The following is a 24,769-nucleotide window of genomic DNA, read 5'->3' as shown; positions in this document are numbered from 1 at the left end:
TCATCATCATCATCATCATCATCATCATCATCATCATCATCATCATCATCATCATCATCATCATCATCATCATCATCATCATCATCATCATCATCATCATCATCATCATCATCATCATCATCATCATCATCATCATCATCATCATCATCATCATCATCATCATCATCATCATCATCATCATCATCATCATCATCATCATCATCATCATCATCATCATCATCATCATCATCATCATCATCATCATCATCATCATCATCATCATCATCATCATCATCATCATCATCATCATCATCATCATCATCATCATCATCATCATCATCATCATCATCATCATCATCATCATCATCATCATCATCATCATCATCATCATCATCATCATCATCATCATCATCATCATCATCATCATCATCATCATCATCATCATCATCATCATCATCATCATCATCATCATCATCATCATCATCATCATCATCATCATCATCATCATCATCATCATCATCATCATCATCATCATCATCATCATCATCATCATCATCATCATCATCATCATCATCATCATCATCATCATCATCATCATCATCATCATCATCATCATCATCATCATCATCATCATCATCATCATCATCATCATCATCATCATCATCATCATCATCATCATCATCATCATCATCATCATCATCATCATCATCATCATCATCATCATCATCATCATCATCATCATCATCATCATCATCATCATCATCATCATCATCATCATCATCATCATCATCATCATCATCATCATCATCATCATCATCATCATCATCATCATCATCATCATCATCATCATCATCATCATCATCATCATCATCATCATCATCATCATCATCATCATCATCATCATCATCATCATCATCATCATCATCATCATCATCATCATCATCATCATCATCATCATCATCATCATCATCATCATCATCATCATCATCATCATCATCATCATCATCATCATCATCATCATCATCATCATCATCATCATCATCATCATCATCATCATCATCATCATCATCATCATCATCATCATCATCATCATCATCATCATCATCATCATCATCATCATCATCATCATCATCATCATCATCATCATCATCATCATCATCATCATCATCATCATCATCATCATCATCATCATCATCATCATCATCATCATCATCATCATCATCATCATCATCATCATCATCATCATCATCATCATCATCATCATCATCATCATCATCATCATCATCATCATCATCATCATCATCATCATCATCATCATCATCATCATCATCATCATCATCATCATCATCATCATCATCATCATCATCATCATCATCATCATCATCATCATCATCATCATCATCATCATCATCATTTGACCTAATGAAGAACAGTTGAATGGTCAATGTAATAAGAGATCTAAATTTTGTTTACATGACCTTTGATATAAACATAAACTTCAAATTCAACAAATAATGATCGCTTTATCAATGTTGAAAATGAATCCTAAACATTTCGTTATTATCGATTGTCGTTATCCACACGTATATAATGCTGGACATATTTATAGTGCTATTAAACTATGAGATAGGCCAAAACTTTATAAATATTTTTTGGTATAAAACAAAAATCTGTTGAAACTACTGAAATGGATTTAAGTAACTCATTATATTCAACGGAACAACTGATTGAACCAAAACCATCTCATACTATATTTATATTATATTGTGAATTTTCTACAAAACGTGCACCACAATTATTTTATCTTTTACGTATTCATGACAGAGTATTACATTTCACTTCATATCCTGCATTAAAATATCCATTTCTTCTTCTTCTTCTTGTTGTTGTTGTTGTATGTTTCCCTTCACGATTCCATGTTATCGCTTGTCTCATGATGTAGTTCGATTCCAGTTCAATACTATTTACTTGTTACTTATTTATTTCACAATTATTTTCATCTCATTTCTTCTATTCATAATGATTAATATGAGTAATATCGATTCAATTCATTTCGATTGAAAAGGTTTCTCTCAAACGGAATTCATTAAAATTGCAACCTATTCAACATTGAATATGTTTCTTTTAATTCAATCATTTTTGATGTCTTTGTTTAAATATATTTTTCTTTTATTTTCACTGGTTGATTCACTAGAATTAAAAGAGAAAAGCTTGACAAATACAACTTAAAAATGAGTTTATATATACATATAGAGAAACCTAAGGCCCTGGGTTCGAATCCCGCGAGCGGGATCGTGGAAGCGTACTGTTAAGGAGTCCCATAATATAATGAAACGGACAGCCAGTGCTTCTAGGTTTTCAACAGCGGTCTAACATCAATCGGTTCCTGATCTCAATCATTAAACGTGTAATAATGTATTCAACTATTTATTCATCTGACAGTAGACTGTAATAAAGGAATAATGAAATCATTAAAAATGATTGATATTCAGAAGAGTTACAATAAACTGAATAGCTCAAATATTGATTTATTTAGCCTAAATAAAGCAATTTGTTGGTAGCAGGAAATCCAGGAAGTACGTTTTTCCTGATCTAGCACTTATCATTTCGGTGTACTTTCATTCAAGTTGATCTTCTCTCCGAAGCTCAAACCCAGTACTGTTCTCTTCAAATGCCATTCCGTTATCCACTTAACTACTAAGTACAGATAGCTACTGCCTTTTGGAGTGGAGTTAATTTTAATTTATACATATTGCTTGTTTGGATCTTTTCATTAATAGTTTACTAATGCAATTTCGAGATGGTGGAAAAGATTTGTAGCTCAAGTGGAAAATTTTGGTGGAGTTTCGTCCTCTGAACTGGATGATCTAGTCGTGGAGCATTCATCGCTCTCCTGAACGACATTGTCAGCACAAACTTCAGGTAGACTTCTTCAGGTGACTTCTACCTGAAGATTTGTGCTGATGATGTCGTTCAGAAGAACGATGAAAGATCCACGACCAAACCATCCAGTTCAGAGAACAAAACTTCATCAAAACTAATGCAAATGTTAAGTCTCTTCTGATATACATACATCCTATATGGATTGCCTAGATATTGTCATTAGTTTTCAAGCATTTTAAGCAAAGATGAATAGTGGCTAGCAATGGAATCTAGGATGCATGTTTTACCCTACTCGGATTTCATAAGGTGAACTTACCTGTTCAACTACAGTCATAAAACGTAAATAGGAAGATGCAGACAACTAATATATATGATCACAATCAGAGAAGGGTTTCCGGGAGATTTTACTACGACCGTATATGGTACTAGGTTTCCACTGTACAAATCGCAACACTATCTCTTTTCATCATAGAGATAACCATAGACTTACGTGATCCGATGAAAATAGTGAAGAAAAAGACAACAGGAATTGAGAAGGATTGCCCAGGGCAGAGTTGGATGAAGAGCGCTGGTGGGTGGCCTATGCCCCACTCGATACTGGTTATTCAATGGATTACTATTGAATATAATTTAAAAATTTTGAAAAAACGAAAATTAACATATAAAAAGTATGATTGAGCTATATATTGCTCTATTTTAACAAACATAAATGACGATTATTGTAAGCAGTGATGGATAGTGGCCAGCAGTTGAATCCAGGACGCACGTTTCGTTCGATTTGGGACTCGTCAGCTGGATGTACTTGCATCTCAGAGTTGATGTTCACTCTGTACTTTCATTCAAGCTAACAGCAAAACATTTGTGGTTTAAAGTTATCGTTCACACCTAGACCCCTTATCAATGAGCAATTCTCTACACTCTTCCATTTTGAACGCAAACTATTCTCTTGATTATTATTATTATCGCTATTATTATCAGTTATTATCATACCCTTGAAATTTATCATTTGAGGTAGAGAATAATAATCATAATCGTTTTAACGACAGTTATTGTAATTCTTTTTAAAAAAATAATTTTTGATTGAGATCGTGAACTGATTGATGTGAGACCATCACTGAAAATCTGAAAGCACTGGATGACCGTTTCGTTCTGTTGTGGGACTCCTCAGAACTGCGTATCCAAGATCCAGCTCACGGGATTCAAACCTAGGGTCTCGCGCACCAATGCTTAAACTTCAGACCAGTGAGCAGGCATCCAACGGTGTTAATGTCTAACTTCGATCAACCCATGAAATTTTGCGACCATCTTCCATTGTACTGAGGTAGATACCTGTCTCTACCCCACAAGGACTAGCTCCACTGATCACAGCTTCTCACTGGAGCTCCGAGAACTCCCTTCCGAAGCTAGTCACTAGTTACTAGTCACAATGTGAGATGGTCGCGCAACTTCGCGGATTGGTTAAGGTTAGACATTAACACTGTTGGATGCCGACTTAATGGTCAAGTAGTTAAGTGTTTTAGTGCAAGGCTGAAGGCCTTGGGTTCGAATTCCACGAGGTGGGATCATGGATGCACACTGGTGAGGAGTCCCACAATAGAACGAAACTGCCGTCTTGTGCTTTTAGGTATTCAATGGTGATCTAACATCATTCGGTTCATGATTTCAATTTAAACAAAAACATAATTAATCTCCACAACCTCATAATGAAAAATTATTTTATTTTATTTTACTTTTTGTCATTGTTTTTTTAAATTATTAGTATTTAGCTACACTCATTTAACATCAAAACCATTTTCATGTTCAATATGTCATCGAGGCTTTTGTCAATCACGTTCATTAGAAAATCATAAACGTTCAAACCATCCAATTAAAAAAGATGAAACCGGTACAAAATTCAATGATAATCATTCGACTAGATTGATTTATACAACAGCTAATATTATTCCTATAAATGACATGAATACCAGTACTACTACTACTACTACTCATAATAATAATAATAATAATAATAATAGTAGTAGTAGTAGTAGTACTAGTACTAGTACTAGTATGAATATCTGTACTACAAATTGTGACGTGATCAACATAATAAGAAATAACAAGGCGGTATAAATACAATTTAAATAATGTATTCAACAATTGTTTTCATGGTTAATATTTTGGTTTGTTTTGTTTTAATGAATGAACAAAATGAAAAGAAAAATATTTTATTCACTTTCTAATGAATGATTCATGTGTCATTTAATTCATTTTCATTTTGATTTATCTTTCATTTCGTTTAAAGAAATAAAAATTTTGATACTCATCACTCGGTGTGAATAACAAATCTGAGATGTGGGCACATCCAGCTGATGAGTTTCGAGTAGGACGAAACGCGTGTTCTGGATTCTATTGTTATCCACCCTCTGTCTTTGTTTATAATGCTTGTGACTTAAGACAACATTGGGGCCATAGACACAGGATGCATATATGCCAATAAGAGATTGATCAATTACAGTCCTAAACATCAATGGGAAGATTGAAGTAAACGTTGCCAAGTGAATTTAATATTAGTTAAATTTAATTTATCCTGGTACATCCAACTGATAACTCCGCCTGGAGTCCCTCCGGGGGCTACTGCCGGTCCCAAGCCCGGATAAAGGAGGAGGGTTGGGCATGGGGTTAGCGTCCCCATCCCGTCGAAAACTAACTCGCTAAAAAAACGCTAACCAGAAAAAATTATTCGAACCTTTTAAACTCTGCCCTGGGAGTCAGAAGATCTTCATTTAGAAGAATTATGACGCCTCATGATGAAAGCCGAATCTCTTCGGAAGTTACGAGGCCGATGCCCCTTCTGACAACCAGAGCGACCACTTATTTAGGTACATGGAATGTTCGTACAATGTGGGACACCGGAAGAGCCTTCCAGATTGCTGCAGAAATGAGAAGATACAACCTAGAGGTACTTGGGACCAGTGAGACACATTGGACACAAGTTGGACAACAACGACTAACTACAGGAGAGCTCCTGTTATACTCCGGCCATGAAGAAGAAAATGCACCACATACACAAGGAGTTGCATTGATGCTGTCCAAACAAGCGCAAAATGCGCTTATAGGATGGGAATCTCATGGACCAAGGATCATCAAAGCCTCGTTTAAAACAAAGAAAGAGGGCATTTCAATGAACATCATTCAATGCTATGCGCCTACCAACGACTACAATGAAGACGCTAAAGATCAATTCTACAATAGGCTGCAGTCAATAGTCGAGAAGTGCCCAACAAAGGACCTGACCATTCTGATGGGAGATTTCAACGCCAAGGTTGGAACGGACAACACTGAATATGAAGACATCATGGGATTACACGGACTGGAAGAAAGAAACGAAAATGGTGAGAGATTTGCAAATCTATGTGCCTTCAATAAGCTGGTCATAGGCGGCACCATATTCCCACATAAACGTATACACAAAACCACATGGACTTCACCGGATCACTCTACACAAAACCAAATCGACCATATTTGCATCAACAAAACGTTCAGGAGGACTATAGAGGACGTGAGAACCAAGAGAGGAGCTGATATAGCATCAGACCATCACTTACTGGTCGCCAAGATGAAATCGAAACTCAAGAAGCACTGGACAACAGGGCAGACAGTATCACAAAAGTTCAATACGGCCTTTCTCCAGGATACTAACAAACTCAACAAATTCAAGATAGTCCTCAGCAACAAGTTCCAGGCCTTTCATGATCTACTCAATGGAGAAGGAACTACTGTGGAGAGCAACTGGCAGGGGATCAAAGAGGCAGTCACTTCAACATGTCATGAGGTCCTGGGTCAAAAGAAGCACCACCACAAGGAATGGATCACTGTTGGTACACTGGATAAGATTCAAGAAAGGAGGAACAAGAAGGCAGCGATCAATACCAGCCGAACAAGAGCAGAAAAAGCCAAGGCACAAGCTGAATACACGGAAATAAACAAACAAGTGAAGAGGAGCATCAGAACCGACAAACGTAAATATGTGGAAGAATTAGCAACGACGGCGGAAAAGGCTGCAAGCGAAGGAAACATGAGACAATTGTATGACACGACAAAGAAACTCTCTGGAAATCGCCGCAAACCAGAACGACCAGTGAAAAGCAAGGAAGGCGAGGTAATCACCAACATTGAAGAGCAACAAAACAGGTGGGTAGAACACTTCAAAGAACTCTTGAATCGACCAGCCCCACTGAACCCACCCAACATCGAAGCAGCACCCACGGACCTCCCAATCGATGTTGGCCCACCAACAATTGAAGAAATAAGCATGGCCATCAGGCAAATCAAGAGTGGCAAAGCAGCAGGACCGGACAACATCCCAGCAGAGGCACTAAAAGCAGACGTAGCGGCAACTGCAAGGATACTCCACATTCTCTTCAATAAGATTTGGGATGAGGAACAAGTACCAACAGACTGGAAAGAAGGACATCTGATCAAAATACCGAAGAAAGGCGATCTCAGCAAGTGTGATAACTACAGGGGCATCACTCTTCTCTCAATACCGGGAAAAGTCTTCAACATGGTATTGTTAAACAGGATGAAGGACTGCGTAGACGCCCAACTTCGTGACCAACAGGCAGGATTCCGTAAGGATAGATCGTGTACAGACCAAATCGCAACTCTACGGATCATTGTGGAACAATCAATTGAATGGAATTCATCACTCTACATCAACTTCATTGACTACGAAAAGGCACTTGATAGCGTGGACAGAACAACACTATGGAAACTTCTTCGACACTACGGCGTGCCTCAGAAGATAGTCAATATCATACAGAACTCATATGATGGATTACACTGCAAAATCGTGCATGGAGGACAGTTGACAAAGTCGTTCAAAGTGAAGACCGGTGTTAGGCAAGGTTGCTTACTCTCACTCTTTCTCTTTCTCCTGGTGATCGACTGGATCATGAAGACGTCAACGTCTGAAGGAAAGCGCGGGATACAATGGACATCTAAGATGCAGTTGGACGATCTAGACTTCGCAGGTAATCTGGCCCTCCTATCCCAAACGTAACGACACATGCAGGAGAAAACGACCAGTGTAGCAGCAGTCGGTCTCAATATACATAAATGGAAAAACAAGATTCTCCAACATAACACAGCATGCAACAATCCAATCACAATTGACGGGGGAGATTTGGAAGATGTAAAAACCTTTACATATTTGGGCAGCATCATTGATGAACATTATGGGTCTGATGCAGATGTGAAGGCGCGGATCGGCAAAACAAGAGCAGCATATCTACAATTGAACAACATCTGGAACTCAAAACAACTGTCAACCAACACCAAGGTCAGGATTTTCAATACAAATGTCAAATCAGTTCTACTGTATGGGGCAGAAACCTGGAGAACTACAAAAGCCATCATCCAGAAAATACAGGTATTTATTAACAATTGTCTACGCAAAATACTTCAGATCCATTGGCCGGACACTATTAGCAACAACGTACTGTGGGAGAGAACAAACCAGATCCCAGTGGAGGAAGAAATCAGGAAGAAGCGCTGGAAGTGGATAGGACACACATTGAGGAAAGCACCCAACTGCGTCACAAGACAAGCCCTCACATGGAATCCTGAAGGTCAAAGGAAAAGAGGAAGACCAAAGAACACATTACGCCGAGAAATGGAGATAGACACGATAAAAATGAACAAGAATTGGATGGAACTAGAAAAGAAGGCCCAGGACAGAGTGGGTTGGAGAATGCTGGTCAGCGGCCTATGCTCCATTGGGAGTAACAGGCGTAAGTAAGTAAGTAATTAAGTAAGTAACATCCAACTGATGAGTCTCAAATAGAAGGAAACGCGCGTCCTGGATTCCACTGATAACCATCATGCATCCTTGCTTATAATATTTGTTAATTAAGGCATTATCAAAGCAATCCGTACAGGATGTACCCATTCCAATAAGAGACTGATCAATTGCAGTCCTAAACATCAATAGGACGATTCAAGTAAACAATACCAAGTGAATTTAAATAATTTCTTTTCTTCTGCAATACTATTTGGATATTTTACATAGAATAACAACTACAAAGTAATCTATATGTATTGAACTTGTAGAGTTATCCAGGCAAGTAAACTGAATACAACAGTAAGCATTGACTACACCATATTTTAATATTATTAAGAAGAAATACAAATATTTTCAGATAAACTGTGTAAGAACAAAACACTTGAAGTGACTAGTCATTGAATGTGAATTGTTTAAATGACCAGTAATTAATTCATTTGCACCACTAAGTGAATGTATCCTCACCAAATCAATTGATTCATGAAACATATTTACTAATTCTGTATTTTAATAGTTAAATTCATGAGTCGATTGAAGCTAGACCACCATGGAAAATCTGAAAGAATTGGATGGTCGTTTCATCCCAGCATGAAACTCCTCAGCAGTACACATCCACGATCTCGCCCGCAGGACTCGAATCCAGGACTTTTGATCTACGCGCGCGAACGCTAAATCTGTAGATCACTGGGCCAGTACCCAACGGCGAACCGTCGCGCTATTTCTTGGATTGGTTGAAGTCATACATTAACACCGTTGGATGCCGGTTTAGTGGTCTAGAGGTTAAGCGTTTGCACGCGAGACCGAAAGTCCCGAGTTCGAGTCCAGCGAGAGAGATCATGGATGTTCACTGTTGGGCAGTCCCATAATGAGACGAAACGGCCGTCCAGTAGTTCCAGGTTTTTCATGGTAGTCTAGCTTCAACTGACTCATGATTTCAACCAGTGACATTCTGTATTTGTTATAATCACTTACTTGAAAAAAGCACTTGTTTTTATACATACTGATGATGACTACTGCGTGCAAACAATCTAGGCCATCTCAATCAACAGTCTTCAAGTAATCTATTTGATTAGATTATTAGGTCTAGCAATTAAACAGATTTCATATTTACAATAGTTAACAAGTATTGTATCCAACCATCAATACCTTCTAATTTATGATATTAAAATAAATCATTTGAAATTAACCAGATTATTCTAAATGAAACATATGAGATTATTAACCTAGTCATTTTGTGTATACCTATAATCAGATTCAAAATACACATTCGTATACATATCTAGTTTATAAGGGTTAGTTATCAGTATATCACTGAACTATTGGTATGTTTCCCTTTAATTTGTTTATAGGATAAAGCTGGAATTATATATATATATATATGTGCACTGTTGTAATGTCATATTTTGTAATGTTATTTTATGTAAATTAAGTCATTTCGGTTGAATTTATGAAGACAGCGTAATGCTTGTAAAACTCATCAGTATACATATATGAAATCATGAATCTAGAAAAGAGTGAATTACAACTTGATGGATCCAATGGAAACTAACATGTATTAGTATACTGTTTTAATTTATACCAATGTTTGTCAATATATAGAGGAATATCACAAACGGTTTTTCGTGGATATTATGGTAATTTCAATGTTTGAGATGATGAGTCAATTGAAGCTAGACCACCATGGAAAACCTGGAAGCACTGAATGGATATTTCATCGTATTGTGGGACTACTAGAATTTCCATGGTGGTCTAGCTTCAAATGACTCATGATCTCAATCATTGAAATTAATATAACATCCATAAAAACCCTTCTGATATGAATCAACATATGTTCAATAGTGACTGGTTTCAAGAGGTATTACCTAGGGTTCTAGTGAGAAGCAGTGATCAGTGGAGTTCAAACGAGTCTGTTGTGAGATAGGAACGCAATGACGGCAATGGTGGATGCCGGTCGGTTCAGTGGTCTAGTGGATAAGCGCTAGTGCAAGAGATTGATAGGTCCTGAGTTCGAGTCTTGTGAAGCGAGACCGTGGATACGAACTGCTGAGGAATCCCACAATAGGACGGAAAAGCCGTTCAGTGCGTCTAGGTTTTCCATGATGGTCTAGCTTAAATCGACTACTCATCAATTCAATTATTAAAATACATAAATTCAATAATAAACTGTTCAAATGAATTTCTGTCAGAATAACGATACATATGAAATAAACAGGGTTGGATAGAGATAGGGTCCAATTACTTGTTAATGAACATTTTCCACGTGGTAGCTAGTTGAATGCCACTATTTCTGTTCAGACTGTTCTTATCAGCCCATATATGTATATATATAAAGCGTTTCTGTGGTTAATCTTTCTTCATGTGTGCTAGAACCTTTCTCAAGCATTTTGTTCCCTTCGAAATTAATCTTGTGCCCTGTTTCACCAGTGAGTTATGAATAAACTAGTTACTCACTAGTGGGGTTAAATGATGGACACGCCATATTACGAAATAAGAATTTTCTTCATATATATATATATATATATAAATAATCTTAGAAAACACCAGTTAATAGTTGCAGCATCAAATGGATTATTACATAAAGCATAAGATTTATTTCAAATCGAAGCCACTTTATTGTCTACCTCAAATATGGTTCGTTAAACACAATGAAACGAGCGCATAGTGTTTTTGATCATCACATCCTACAATTAGGTAATGTAACACAGTTTACTTCTAATTTACATACTATGATGGGTTTATACAAATCTCTAATGGTTTTTGCATCAAACATGAAGTTTACTTATTATCTAGTTTGTACTATCTCAAAATATTGATGAACTTAAATAGATTCATTTGTTATTAGGTGGAGATTGATCATCAAATGAGAGTCCAAAAATATTGAATGAACATTACAAATTTACTTGGCATTGTTTTACTTGTATCTTCCCAATGTTATTTAAGAGTGCATTTGATCAATCTCATGTTGACATATGTGCATCCTATGTGGATTGGTTCGATATAGCCTTAAGCCACAAGCTTTTTAAGCGAAGATGGATAGTGGCTAGCAATGGAATCTAGGACGCATGTTTCATCCTAACTGGATTATGGAGTTCTTCACATCTGGAAAGAATCACGGAATACAATGCATAACTCAGAATCAATTCGAAGATTTGGACTTCACAGATGACCCAGCTCTTTTATACCGTAAACACGAGCAACTGCAGATGAAGACAAATAGTGTAGCAGCAGCTTCTGCATCAGTAGGCCTCAACATACATAAAGGAAAGAGCAAGATCCTCAAGTACAACGCGGAGAACACCAACTCAATCATACTTGACGGAGAAGCTCTTTCACGTCTCTAAGCAGGATTATGGATGAACAAGGAGGATCTGATGTAGATGAGGAGGCACGGATTCTTAAGATAAGTCTGGTATTTCTACAACTAAACATATGGAACTCAAAACAACAGTCAACTAATATCAAAGTGAGAATCTTCAATACGAACGTCAAGATAGTTCTACTGTACGGAGCTGAAACCTGGAGAACTACTACAACCATCATCAAGAAATTACAGGTACTATCAGCAACAATCTACTATGGGATAGAACAAAGCGGCTTCCAAATGAAGAGGAAATTAGAAAAAGATGATAGAAGTCGATAAGACATTCATTACGCAAATCATCAAACTGCATCACGAGGCAAGCCCAAACTTGCGATCCTGAAGGGAAGCGGAAAAAGCGGGATGCTAAATAACACATTATGTCGGAAAATGGAATCAGACATGAAAAGGATGAATAACAACTGGAAAGAGCTGGAAAGGATTGCTCAGGACAAGGTTGGAAGGAGAGTGCTAGTGGGTGGCTTATTCTCCTCCACGAAAACTAACGGGCATAAGTAAGTAAGCATGTAAGTAAGTAAGTAAGTAAGTAAGTAAGTAAGTAAGTAAGTAAGTAAGTAAGTAAGTAAGTAAGTGAGTGAATGAGTGAGTATGTAAGTAAGTAAGTAAGTAAGTAAGTAAGTAGTAAGTAAGTAGTAAGTAAGTAAGTAAGTAAGTAGTAAGTGAGTGAGTGAAGTAGTAAGTAAGTGAGTAGAGTAGTAAGTGAGTAGTGTAAGTGAAGTAGTAAGTATAAGTAGTAAGTAGTAAGAGTAAGTAGTAGTAGAGTAGTAAGTAGTGAGTAAGTAAGTAAGTAGTAGTGAGTAGTAAGTGTAGTAGTAGTGAAGTAGTAGTGAGTGAGTAGTGAGTAGTAAGTAGTAGTAAGTAAGTAAGTAAGTGAAGTAAGTGAGTAAGTAAGTAAGTAAGTAGTAAGTAGTAAGTAAGTAGTAGTAAGTAAGTAAGTAGTAAGTAAGTAAGTAAGTAAGTAGTAAGTAAGTAAGTAAGTAAGTAAGTAAGTAAGTAAGTAAGTAAGTAAGTAAGTGAGTAAGTAATTGAGTGAGTAAGTAAGTAAGTAAGTAAGCAAGTAATTAAATGATGAATACTATACTTTGTAGATTTCATCTCGAATATGTGATCCTTGATAAAATGGTCCGATAATATACGTTCCAATCATATTCGGTTTGAAGCTGGTATTCTTTTGGTTAGTTTAAGTGTTGGATTTATTCACGTTAAAATTATCTTAAAACATTGGGTCCAAATGATTTGGATAATTTAGAGAAGAATACATTTACTCCTTTTGGTAACCGAATATTATGGTTACTATCAATATGACTTACATAAAATGGGATTGAAATATTTAATAACCAAACGTTTTATTCAGTTGTACAAAGGAGAAAAATCTTTTCAGAAATGTCTTACTTCAACCATTCCAGGCCTGAGTTCGAATCTCACGAGCAGGGATCGTGAATGTGCCCTGCAGAGGAGTCCCATAGTAGGATGAAACAGCCGTCCAGTAGTTCTAGGTTTACCATGATGGTCTAATTTCAGATGACTCATACATTCAATTATTAAACTACTACAATCTCCAGAAAACCCCTCTCTGATTGTGATCATATATATTAGTTGTCTGCATCTTCCTATTTACGTTTTATGACTGTAGTTGAACAGGTAAGTTCACCTTATGAAATCCGAGTAGGGTAAAACATGCATCCTAGATTCCATTGCTAGCCACTATTCATCTTTGCTTAAAATGCTTGAAAACTAATGACAATATCTAGGCAATCCATATAGGATGTATGTATATCAGAAGAGACTTAACATTTGCATTAGTTTTTGATGAAGTTTTGTTCTCTGAACTGGATGGTTTGGTCGTGGATCTTTCATCGTTCTTCTGAACGACATCATCAGCACAAATCTTCAGGTAGAAGTCACCTGAAGAAGTCTACCTGAAGTTTGTGCTGACAATGTCGTTCAGGAGAGCGATGAATGCTCCACGACTAGATCATCCAGTTCAGAGGACGAAACTCCACCAAAATTTTCCACTTGAGCTACAAATCTTTTCCACCATCTCGAAATTGCATTAGTAAACTATTAATGAAAAGATCCAAACAAGCAATATGTATAAATTAAAATTAACTCCACTCCAAAAGGCAGTAGCTATCTGTACTTAGTAGTTAAGTGGATAACGGAATGGCATTTGAAGAGAACAGTACTGGGTTTGAGCTTCGGAGAGAAGATCAACTTGAATGAAAGTACACCGAAATGATAAGTGCTAGATCAGGAAAAACGCACTTCCTGGATTTCCTGCTACCAACAAATTGCTTTATTTAGGCTAAATAAATCAATATTTGAGCTATTCAGTTTATTGTAACTCTTCTGAATATCAATCATTTTTAATGATTTCATTATTCCTTTATTACAGTCTACTGTCAGATGAATAAATAGTTGAATACATTATTACACGTTTAATGATTGAGATCATGAACCGATTGATGTTAGACCGCTGTTGAAAACCTAGAAGCACTGGCTGTCCGTTTCATTATATTATGGGACTCCTTAACAGTACGCTTCCACGATCCCGCTCGCGGGATTCGAACCCAGGGCCTTAGGTTTCTCTATATGTATATATAAACTCATTTTTAAGTTGTATTTGTCAAGCTTTTCTCTTTTAATTCTAGTGAATCAACCAGTGAAAATAAAAGAAAAATATATTTAAACAAAGACATCAAAAATGATTGAATTAAAAGAAACATATTCAATGTTGAATAGGTTGCAATTTTAATGAATTCCGTTTGAGAGAAACCTTTTCAATCGAAATGAATTGAATCGATATAACTTATATTAATCATTATGAATAGAAGGAATGAGATGAAAATGATTGTGAAATAAATAAGTAACAAGTAAGTAGTATTGAAGTGGAATCGAACTACATCATGAGACAAGCGATAACATGGAATCGTGAAGGGAAACATACAACAACAACAAGAAGAAGAAGAAGAAGAAGAAGAAGAAATGGATATTTTAATGCAGGATATGAAGTGAAATGTAATACTCTGTCATGAATACGTAAAAGATAAAATAATTGTGGTGCACGTTTTGTAGAAAATTCACAATATAATATAAATATAGTATGAGATGGTTTTGGTTGAATCAGTTGTTCCGTTGAATATAATGAGTTACTTAAATCCATTTCAGTAGTTTCAACAGATTTTTGTTTTATACCAAAAAAATATTTATAAAGTTTTGGCCAATCTCATAGTTTAATAGCACTATAAATATGTCCAGCATTATATTCGTGTGGACAACGACAATCGATAATAACGAAATGTTTAGGATTCATTTTCAACATTGATAAAGCGATCATTGTTTGTTGAATTTGAAGTTTATGTTTATATCAAAGGTCATGTAAACAAAATTTAGATCTCCTATTACATTCACCATTCAACTGTTCTTCATTAGGTCCAAAAAATTCCGAAGATGATGAAGAAGAAGAAGAAGAACACGAAAAACAAGAACAACAACATGATGATGATGATTCTGAAGTGTTGTACGAAAAGGAATATGATAATGTACATAGATCATTTTTTATAATCATTGATTTCATCTGAATCATCCAATTTGCTAGTTGATCTATTTCAATTGTTGGCCTTGGTGAATGTAAACCGTTATTTAATGTCCAAACATCGTATTGATAAAGTAACTAGTTGATAAGTGATCTCCTCGCATCTCATTAAATTCCTTATCTAGTACAAATAGAATCTATAGTAAGAAGGTAACACTTTTAAAAAGGTTGAAACATTAAAATAAATGTAAAAGTGAGTGGGATAATCGGTATTCCTTATTGGTTATATAACTCATAGATTCTGCCTACAGTCGACTTAATTATCTTGATAATTTGCCGTAAAAGCACATTAACATCGAATGTGGTTTTTGCAGATATTATAGTGATTTCAATAGTTGAGATAATGAGTCAATCGACGCTTAACCACCATGGAAAACCCGAAAGCACTGAACGGTCGTTTCGTCTCATTGTGAAACTCAGCAATGCACATCCGAGCTCCCATCTCGCGAGATTCGAACTCAGGACCTATCGGTCTTGCGCACTGACGCCTAACCACTAGACCACGGAGCCGGCCGGCCGGTCGGCATCCAACAGTGGTAATATCTGACCTCAACTAATCCACAAAATTGAGCGACTCATTCACCATATTTAGACCATTGCATTCGGCTACGAAGAATGGGAACTTCAACATCAGTTAATTGGTCATTTTCATTTTCCTATTATCGTAAATTAACTGAAGTTTAAAATTTGAACCATAGTATGACGAATTATGGAATTACGTGCAATGTTGGAACTTGAAGTGATTAATTTATTCCTAGGTACGACCACCATAGCTCATTGATAAACAAATTGATAGTGATAACTAACAAATCTAATGGATATCATGTATGTATATATATCTTGTGAATATAAATAAGTAATCAATCTCATTGTGGACATGATTAAATGACATAATACAGTTATTCGGAAGTGTCTACAGCTAATGAATGAGTTTAGCAAATGTTATCAGACATTTCAGATTGTACACTTTTATTAATGATATTTTACTCTAGTTGCAGTTCAGAGTTTTTGAGATGGTGAAGAAGATTTGTAGCTCAGTTGGATTAATTTGTGTGGAATTTTGTTCTTTGAGCTGGATGGTTCGGTAGTGAAGCATTCATCGTTCTTGTGAACGATATCATCAAGTAGACTTCTTCAGGTGACTTCCACCTGAAGATTTGTGCTGATGATGTCGTTCAGAAGAATGGTGAAAGCTCCACGACCAAACCATCCAGTTCATAGAATAAAACTCCAACAAAATTCAGAGTTTCCAATATGGCGGGCATAAATGAACGATAATAATTAAGTAAGAACATATGTAATTAATCAGTATATTCTTAACAACCAGTTAAATATAAAGAAATTCATTGTCGTTTGCTTCTCATGAGAAGAAGAATCCAAAGTAGTCGGTCAGCAAATCATTAAATAAGAACTGATTAAAGTACTTTCATCATGATAGAGAAATTTGTGGGATAAGTTCAATTTGGTAATATTTTTTCATTATGGGATGTGTTCAATTTATAAAACTTTGGAAGTAGCACTAGTAACAACTTATTCGATAGTGAGTACTCACACCGGACTTAACCACAGATGTAATTAGTACTTGTATGTTTCTCAGCGAATTTATTATGTGCAGACTATCAATTCAAAAAAGTATACAGGACATTCAAAATGATTGAATTTCATTGGTCAATGGTTTTTAATGGAATTTTGAAAATCTATCTGGAGTTACTTATAGCGGGAAAACAGGAATAATATTTCAGTGATGGGTTTATTGTTTTATGATCATTAACCCATTTCAATATTGTGAGAAACACAGTTCTGAAATTGTAAACAGAGTTGGATGGTAGCTAGTAGTGGAGTCCAAGATGCATATTTCGTCTTATCTGGCACTCATCAGCTGGATGTACCTACATTTGAGTTGATCTTCACTCTAGAAATCCAATCTAGTACTGTTCACTTCAAACGCCATCGTGTTATCCACATAGCTTCTGATTTTATGGAATAGTGATGTACATAAATAAAAAGCCACTGATCATTTACAGTCCTAAACACCATTTTGAAGATTCTGACATACAATATGTATGAATTTAACTCCACGTCATTGCACAATCTAGTAACTATGTGAAATCAGTAGTCAAGGGAATTATGCAATGGCGTTTGAAGTGCACGTTACTGGGTTCGAGTTTCGAAATGAACATCAACTGTGGGATGCAAGTACATCCAACTGACAAATCCCAAATAAGACGAAAGTAGTGTTTGGGTTCCGTTGCTATCCACTATCCATCTCTGTTCATCACGACTTGCAATGCTGACCAATGTAGATGATGGTTGGTGCCAAGACGTGGCACCAATTCATGAAGTCACCAACTTCTAGTCTTAGCCATGTTGGTAGATGTAAACTAATTGATTGTGGTTCGCGTGAATATCGTAACCAATGGTTGGAGACGGTAATATGTCTCAGAATCGATCACAATGGTGTAGATGTATACACCATTTGTGCTCCTTTAAACTATGTGATTAAAATTATTTCATATCTTTCATTCTATCAACTAATTCTTTCTTCCTGTACTATATCCTTACATGCAATCTTTCTTTTATATATTGCCACAACTTAATTAACTACCTTTATGAATTTGGTGTTCATCTTGATGTGCTAATTAGGTTATGGCGACTTGGATTAAAGCATATATATGCCTGGTGCTACGTTGTAACTGACTGACTAATGACAGTATTGAGGCGATTCGCACAGGATGTATATATACTAAAAGACACTGGTCAATTACTAATCTTTCACATCAATGCGAAGATTCAAACAACCGATACAAATCAATTAATACAATATGATTAATTACAAAATGTATTTCCTAAAACAACACTAAGAAAGAAACCTCGACAGTTATGACTGTCTACAATAAAACGTGATATTTATAGGGTATCAACTACTTATGTACATGAATTACAAAGATCATTAATTACATAAGAACATTTTTTGACGGAGTTTTGTTCTCTGAGCTGGATGGTTTGGTCGTGGAGCTTTCATCATCTATCTGAAGTTTGTGCTGATAATGTCGTTCAGAAGATTGAACATCAAATAAATATTAAACCATATTACAAAATGTATGTCTAATGTTAGATTAGTACACTTTCAATGAATAGTTCATAGGGATATCTACAATTGTATGTGATATAATCCATTCAATTGAGTGGAAAATATCTATGAACTAAACTCTTATTATCAATACTTCAGAATGTTAACAAACATAAAAAGAAAAACAAACTTTAATTTATTCTTGGATTTGATTAGTAAACAACTTATGGATAATAATTAAACTATCATTTTCACTATGGATTAATATTATTCAGATAGCTATTGTAAACCAGAGAAAACTCATTTATTCTGAAAACAGTTAGATAAATCTAGCTGACGAGTGTCGAATAGGACGAAACACGGAGCCTAGATTCCATCGATAACCATCATCCATCTTTGCTTAAAACAGTATCGAGGCAGTACACACAGGATACATATATGATAACAAGGGACTAATCAATCTCAGTCTTAAACAGCAATGGGAACATACAAGCAAATAATAAAGCAAGATATAAGGTATTAATTTTGACGTAATTGTGTTGGTTCATAGTGTGGTATGTGCTACTGATATCAACAGATATAAATAGTATGTATCATCAATCGAATTGATGGCAGATGGTTGAGAAAATCGAAGAGTGATTGATATTGGAAATGAAGGAACAACAAAGAGTGTATGCACCGACTCCACTGTGATCGATTCTAAACCATGTCACACAGTCTCCAACCATTGGTTACGATAGTCATGCAGACCAAAACCAATTAGTTTACATCTACCAACATGGCTTTGACTAGAAGTTAGTGACTTCAATCCACGTTCAGGTTTGGCCGCCCCCAACTTTCATCCAACCGTCTCCAACACCGGTTGGCATTGCACGCCATGGTAATCGATGTTCAGGCATACGTAACACGTGGCCCAACCATCTCAGTCGAGGAATGTTCATATCCTCATCAACTGATTTACCATCATTCCCTAATACTCTGTGTGCTGAGATTTCGTCAGAAACCCACCCATTAGGGCTGACCAGACTTCCAACATAAGTGAAGTTGTCACCATGTTCGACTACTTCACTCCCTATGCTTAGTTCAGGTGTTGACGCAGATCAGTCCTGAAGCAACAACTTGCATTCAGAGGGAGAGAAGCGCATTCCAAACATTCTGGCATTGTTGCTCAGTGCTACCAAAAGACTCTGAATTTTGTTAGCGTCTTCACCAAACAGGACTATGTGATCTGCGTATTCCAAGTCGATAAGTGGACCTCCTGGAAGGAGATCAATGCCCAAGAATTCAGTCGACGAGAATGTTATTTCCATCAGTAGGTCTATGATGAAGTTAAACGAAAATGGAGATAATGGACAGTCTTGACGGACACCACTTGAGGTTGCAAAAGTAGATGATAGTTCGTCATGAGCTCTGACTCTACTAGTAGTGTTCGAGTGAAGAGCCTTCACAAGGTTTATGTACTTCTGAGGTACGCCTTTCAATGAAAGACACTGCCACAGAATCTCGCGGTCTACCGAGTCAAATGCTAATTTTAAGTCAAGAAAGACCACCATTGTCGGACGCCAATAAGTATGCCTATGTTCTAGAACCTGACGAATGGTGGATATGTGGTCGATGCAGCCACGACCAGGTCTGAAGCCAGCTTGATTCTCTCGTGTTTGCAGTTCACGAGTCTTAGTTAGGCGTGTGATAATTATCGGGGCTAGTATTTTAGATACTGTATTAGTTAAACTAATCCCTCTATGGTTTTCACAGGATGATTTTAACGCTCTCTTATCTATGGAGACGGTAAGTGATTGTGACCAGTCAGATGGAATAACGTCTAACTCCCAAATCTTATCTAAAATATCAGTCAACCTAATCGCCGAAATTGGACCACCACCCTCAAAGACCTCTGGAGCCAATCCATCTGGACCAGCTACCCTTCCTGGTTTCAGATTAACTATAGCTTTCTGAACTTCTGCTAGAGTTGGGGGACCTACTTCAATGTTCCATTCACACTGTCTCGGAATGGAGGGTAGTTGTAGAGTAGCTGAAGGCCAACTGAACTGTTCTCTGAAATGTTCCACCGATCGTTCTAAGCGTCTGGACTGAGAGCAGATGAGAGTGTCGTCTTTTTCCGAAATAGTCTGACTTACACTTGACTTATTAATTCCAGTTTCTTTCATTAGTCTGTAAAGCCGTCTTGTGTTCCCTATAGCCGCCGCCTTTCCCATCTCCTTTGCTTTCGTTGCCCATCACTGATCACGGTCGTTCCTTAGACTTTTGCTTAACCTAGATCTAAATTGTTTTCGCTCTTCATCGTGTTCAGAACCCGATGGGATGAGTTTACGAGAATCCATCATTGCAATAGACCTTGAAAGGAATCCATTGGTTCTTTGTAACCCTGTGGCCTAAATCACTAATAGATATCACTGCTGTTTGTATATCTTTCCGAGCAACACCTGGGTCAGCCTCGTTTTCAGAACTACCTAATTATGACCTCAGTTGTTCCTGGAAACTACTTTTGGTTTTCTTGCTACTCAATTCAGTTCTGATGGGTCTTTTAACCGAGGTTTTTTCTGTCCAGTGAGGCACAAGCAGATGCGTGCCCGTCTTAGGGCGTGGTCGAAGACCATATAGGTAATTCAGAATGAACGACAATCTTCTACCGACCCTCTCCAACGATGACTGATGGCAATATGGTCTATTAGAGTCCATCGTTGGTTTGGTGTAGGGGTCGCCATGTTAGACGATGTCTCTCCTTATGCTTAAAATTTGCGCTTGCTAAAAATAAACGATTGTCTGAGCACAGTTGCAGCAGACGATCACCATTATCTGTTCGTTGTGCTGGAATACTAAAATACCCACCTAAATGCCTTTCTGTTTGGTTTAAACTACCTATCTGAGCATTAAATTCACCTGCTACGAGTACCATGTCTGAACGTTTAGCTTTCTGAAGAAGTTCAGATAGCTTTCTGTAAAATTCATCTTTCACTTCATCTGAGCTGCAGTCGGTGGGAGCGTAGGCAGAAACGACAAAAAGGCAATGACATGTGTCCCTATCCTTCCGAGTTCTTACGGAGCCGTTTAGCCGAACAGCACAAAGACAACTGTTAACGGGGATCCACTCCAACAGTGCTTGTTCCGCCATCATGTTCAGTGCTATGCCTAATCCTGCCAGTCCACGAGAGCTGGCCGTCGGGTCACCAGATACACGGAGGGTGTGTCTCGTTGGCTCTCCGTTTTGCCAAGGTGAGGTCAAGTGAATGACAACGCTGTGATCCTGTATGCGTGTTTCTATGTTGTCCTGACTACTGTTGAAATTGATTTCGACAAATTGGACCAAAAATAAATTCTTTCTTACAATCAAGATGATCTTATTGTTTTTGTTAATAATATAGAACATGGTAACTGAATCTCTGTCAGTTCTCTCTAGTATCTATGATAAAAGTGGTCAATATACAATATTCCTATTAGTAGGTTGAAGCTTAAAGTCAAGCCTATATTCCACAAGAAATCAATAGACTAGTTGTTTTGACTAATATCCATAGAGTAATTTGAATGTTCATCATTATTATTTTACACTGATGCATTACATGTTAAATAACTTTAGTTAAAAGTTCTATATTATGATGAAATATTGATCTTATGAAAGTTGTGTTTCATTTGTTCAACTTAAGAACAGATTTTTCCCATGTATATTCAAAATTTTCCCACGCCTAGTATGAGGTATTACCTGTTATATTGGGAATAGTTAAAAATATGTTATACAATTATACTATAGGACAAGTTATTAATAAGGTACCCTTTAAGTTATAAAAAGTTGTTAGTTCCATCCTTCATCTAGAACAAAAGATCTAATACAACTACGTACTTGTACAAGTTACTAATCTCCATCTATATCTATATTATTGCTAATTCGACTTAAAATGATTGAAAACCACGTAGTTCTATCACTTAGTTTTCATTTCAATTGTTGGCAGTTATTGTGCACTTAGCTTTTATTTAGGTTATCTTATGTTGGTAAATAATCTAAGAGATATTCTTCTTTTAATCATATAGATAGACGCTTTCAACGCTACAGAACATTTTACACGAAATGAAGTTTGTTCATATTTAGCCTATATTTTATAATAATAGTAAAAATAGACTGATGAATTACAGTTGTAAACATAATGGGACGATTTAGAGAGCAACTAATATAAAGGAATTAGATTTCTCCCCATTGCAAAAGTCAGTTGGCTATCTGAACTGATTAGCTAAGTAGACAACGTGATGGTGTTTGAAGCGAATGGCTCTAATTTCGGGGTGAACATTAACTGTGGGATGCAGGTAAATCTAGTTGGTGAGTCCCAAATAGGACGTAACACGCTTTCTGGATTTCACTCCTGGTTACTATCCATCCCTGTTTAAAAATGCTTATGAATTGCCGACATTACCAAAGCAATTCTCACAGAATGGACACTTATCAACTGTAGTTGTAAACATCAAAAATTGACCAACGATATTAGCAGCTACCATTCTAAGAAAGATTAAACAATCCGGATATTATTCGAAAATACAGGTGCACAATCTTTACTTTATAGCGCACGATGGAAAAAGGAATGAATCTGTGCCACAGTCAGTCAATCAGTCACAACGTAGAACTTCGTACGTACGTACATCAGTTCGAGTTGCCACACCACATTAGCACAGAGACGCAGTTGTCAATTCAAATCCCGTAGTGCTAAAGTTAGTCAAAGTACAAGCAGTAATCGGAAACATTAGGGTTTGAAGATGTTATTCAAGAAGTATAATACAGTGAGATAAATTTGGAAAGAGAAAAGTGAAAGTAGCATGAAGAATTCAGAAGATTAGAATTTGGGAGAACATAAAGAGTGGATGCACCTGTGCCATTGCAAACGATTTTGAGCCATGTCATTCAGGGTCTCTAGCCATCAGTTGCTAACATCTCGCGGTTCCCAACCAGGTAGTCTACACCCACCAATATGAGACTGTTCCACTGTGACTCATTATAACACATGTCACCACCCAACGTTTAACTTGATAATCTAATTACTGTAAAGGATTGAATTTTATCAAAAGAGAGTTGCATAAATAAGTGATAATAACCTAACTCAGTTTTATTATTCTTTTATTCTTTAACTATCTGATTTCTTCATTCCAGCTATTTATACAATAAAGATAATCGGGATAGTGAATTTACTCAACAATTTGTACGTTTATGTAAATTATTACCTCAAATGACAAATGTCAAACCAACATCATCATCATCATCGTCGTCTATGCAAACAATCGGTAATAAAACTGATATTCTAAATTTACTACGATTTTATAAACAAACTAATAAACAATGGTTACAACCAAAGAAATCCATCGAATTGAATACAAATTTACATGTTGGTCTACATGATTCATTAGTTCATTTAATTCATAATGATGATGATAATAATGATTATGCCGACATAACTAGTGCAACAACATTTAATGAAGCTATTTTCAAAGCATCTATTGAATGTTAAAATGCTGATACACTACCTAAGCATCGTCAACTTTACTGGATTGAATTATTTGAAAGAGTATGAGGAAGGCAGTAAAGGAAAATCAATTTAAAGGAGAAAATAAAGTTTAACTAAAATCATACATCTAAAGATACTACTTATTTACTTATTATCAAATGAACATATTATGATATTTACAAACATGTAAATAACATTTAATGCTGTATTCTATTTATCATAGTTCTTGTTTCTATAAAAAGATTATGAAAAGATTCATTCTCTTATTTGATGATGTTTCAATCATTTCACTAGCTAAGCGTACAATTACAATTGTGTTCAAACAATGAAGGCACAAGTAATTTATTACACTGAACTAAGTATTTTTCACTGGTAATAAACAAGTCACTTGGTGATGGAAAAGATCTCCAGTATTAATGGATGTTTCACATATATAAATGTGATACGATGAAATTATCTTATGAATAAAAGAAAACTGGTTTGTAGAATTCTAAATGTAGCAGAACATTTTAGGGACTATCCGTGCTTTGTGTAGTAA

The 24,769-nt window shown here is 36.3% G+C and overlaps 1 protein-coding gene across 1 annotated transcript; it reads left to right on the top strand.

Moving 5' to 3' along the window:
• Nucleotides 1-1,666: 1,666 nt before the first annotated feature.
• Nucleotides 1,667-24,484, top strand: MS3_00010700 (uncharacterized protein; the record flags this gene model as incomplete). The annotated part of the gene is made up of 4 exons (XM_051219097.1): nt 1,667-1,877; nt 4,622-4,909; nt 15,498-15,585; nt 23,880-24,484. The coding sequence occupies 4 exons, from the start codon at nt 1,667-1,669 to the stop codon at nt 24,232-24,234; spliced, it is 942 nt and encodes a 313-aa protein (XP_051063998.1). The 3' UTR covers nt 24,235-24,484.
• Between the last annotated feature and the right edge of the window lie 285 nt (nt 24,485-24,769).

The sequence above is a fragment of the Schistosoma haematobium genome, assembly GCF_000699445.3.
Source record: "Schistosoma haematobium chromosome Unknown HiC_scaffold_359, whole genome shotgun sequence".
In the NCBI taxonomy this organism is placed as follows: Eukaryota; Metazoa; Platyhelminthes; class Trematoda; order Strigeidida; family Schistosomatidae; genus Schistosoma; species Schistosoma haematobium.
This window is presented reverse-complemented; position numbering and strand designations above follow the sequence as displayed.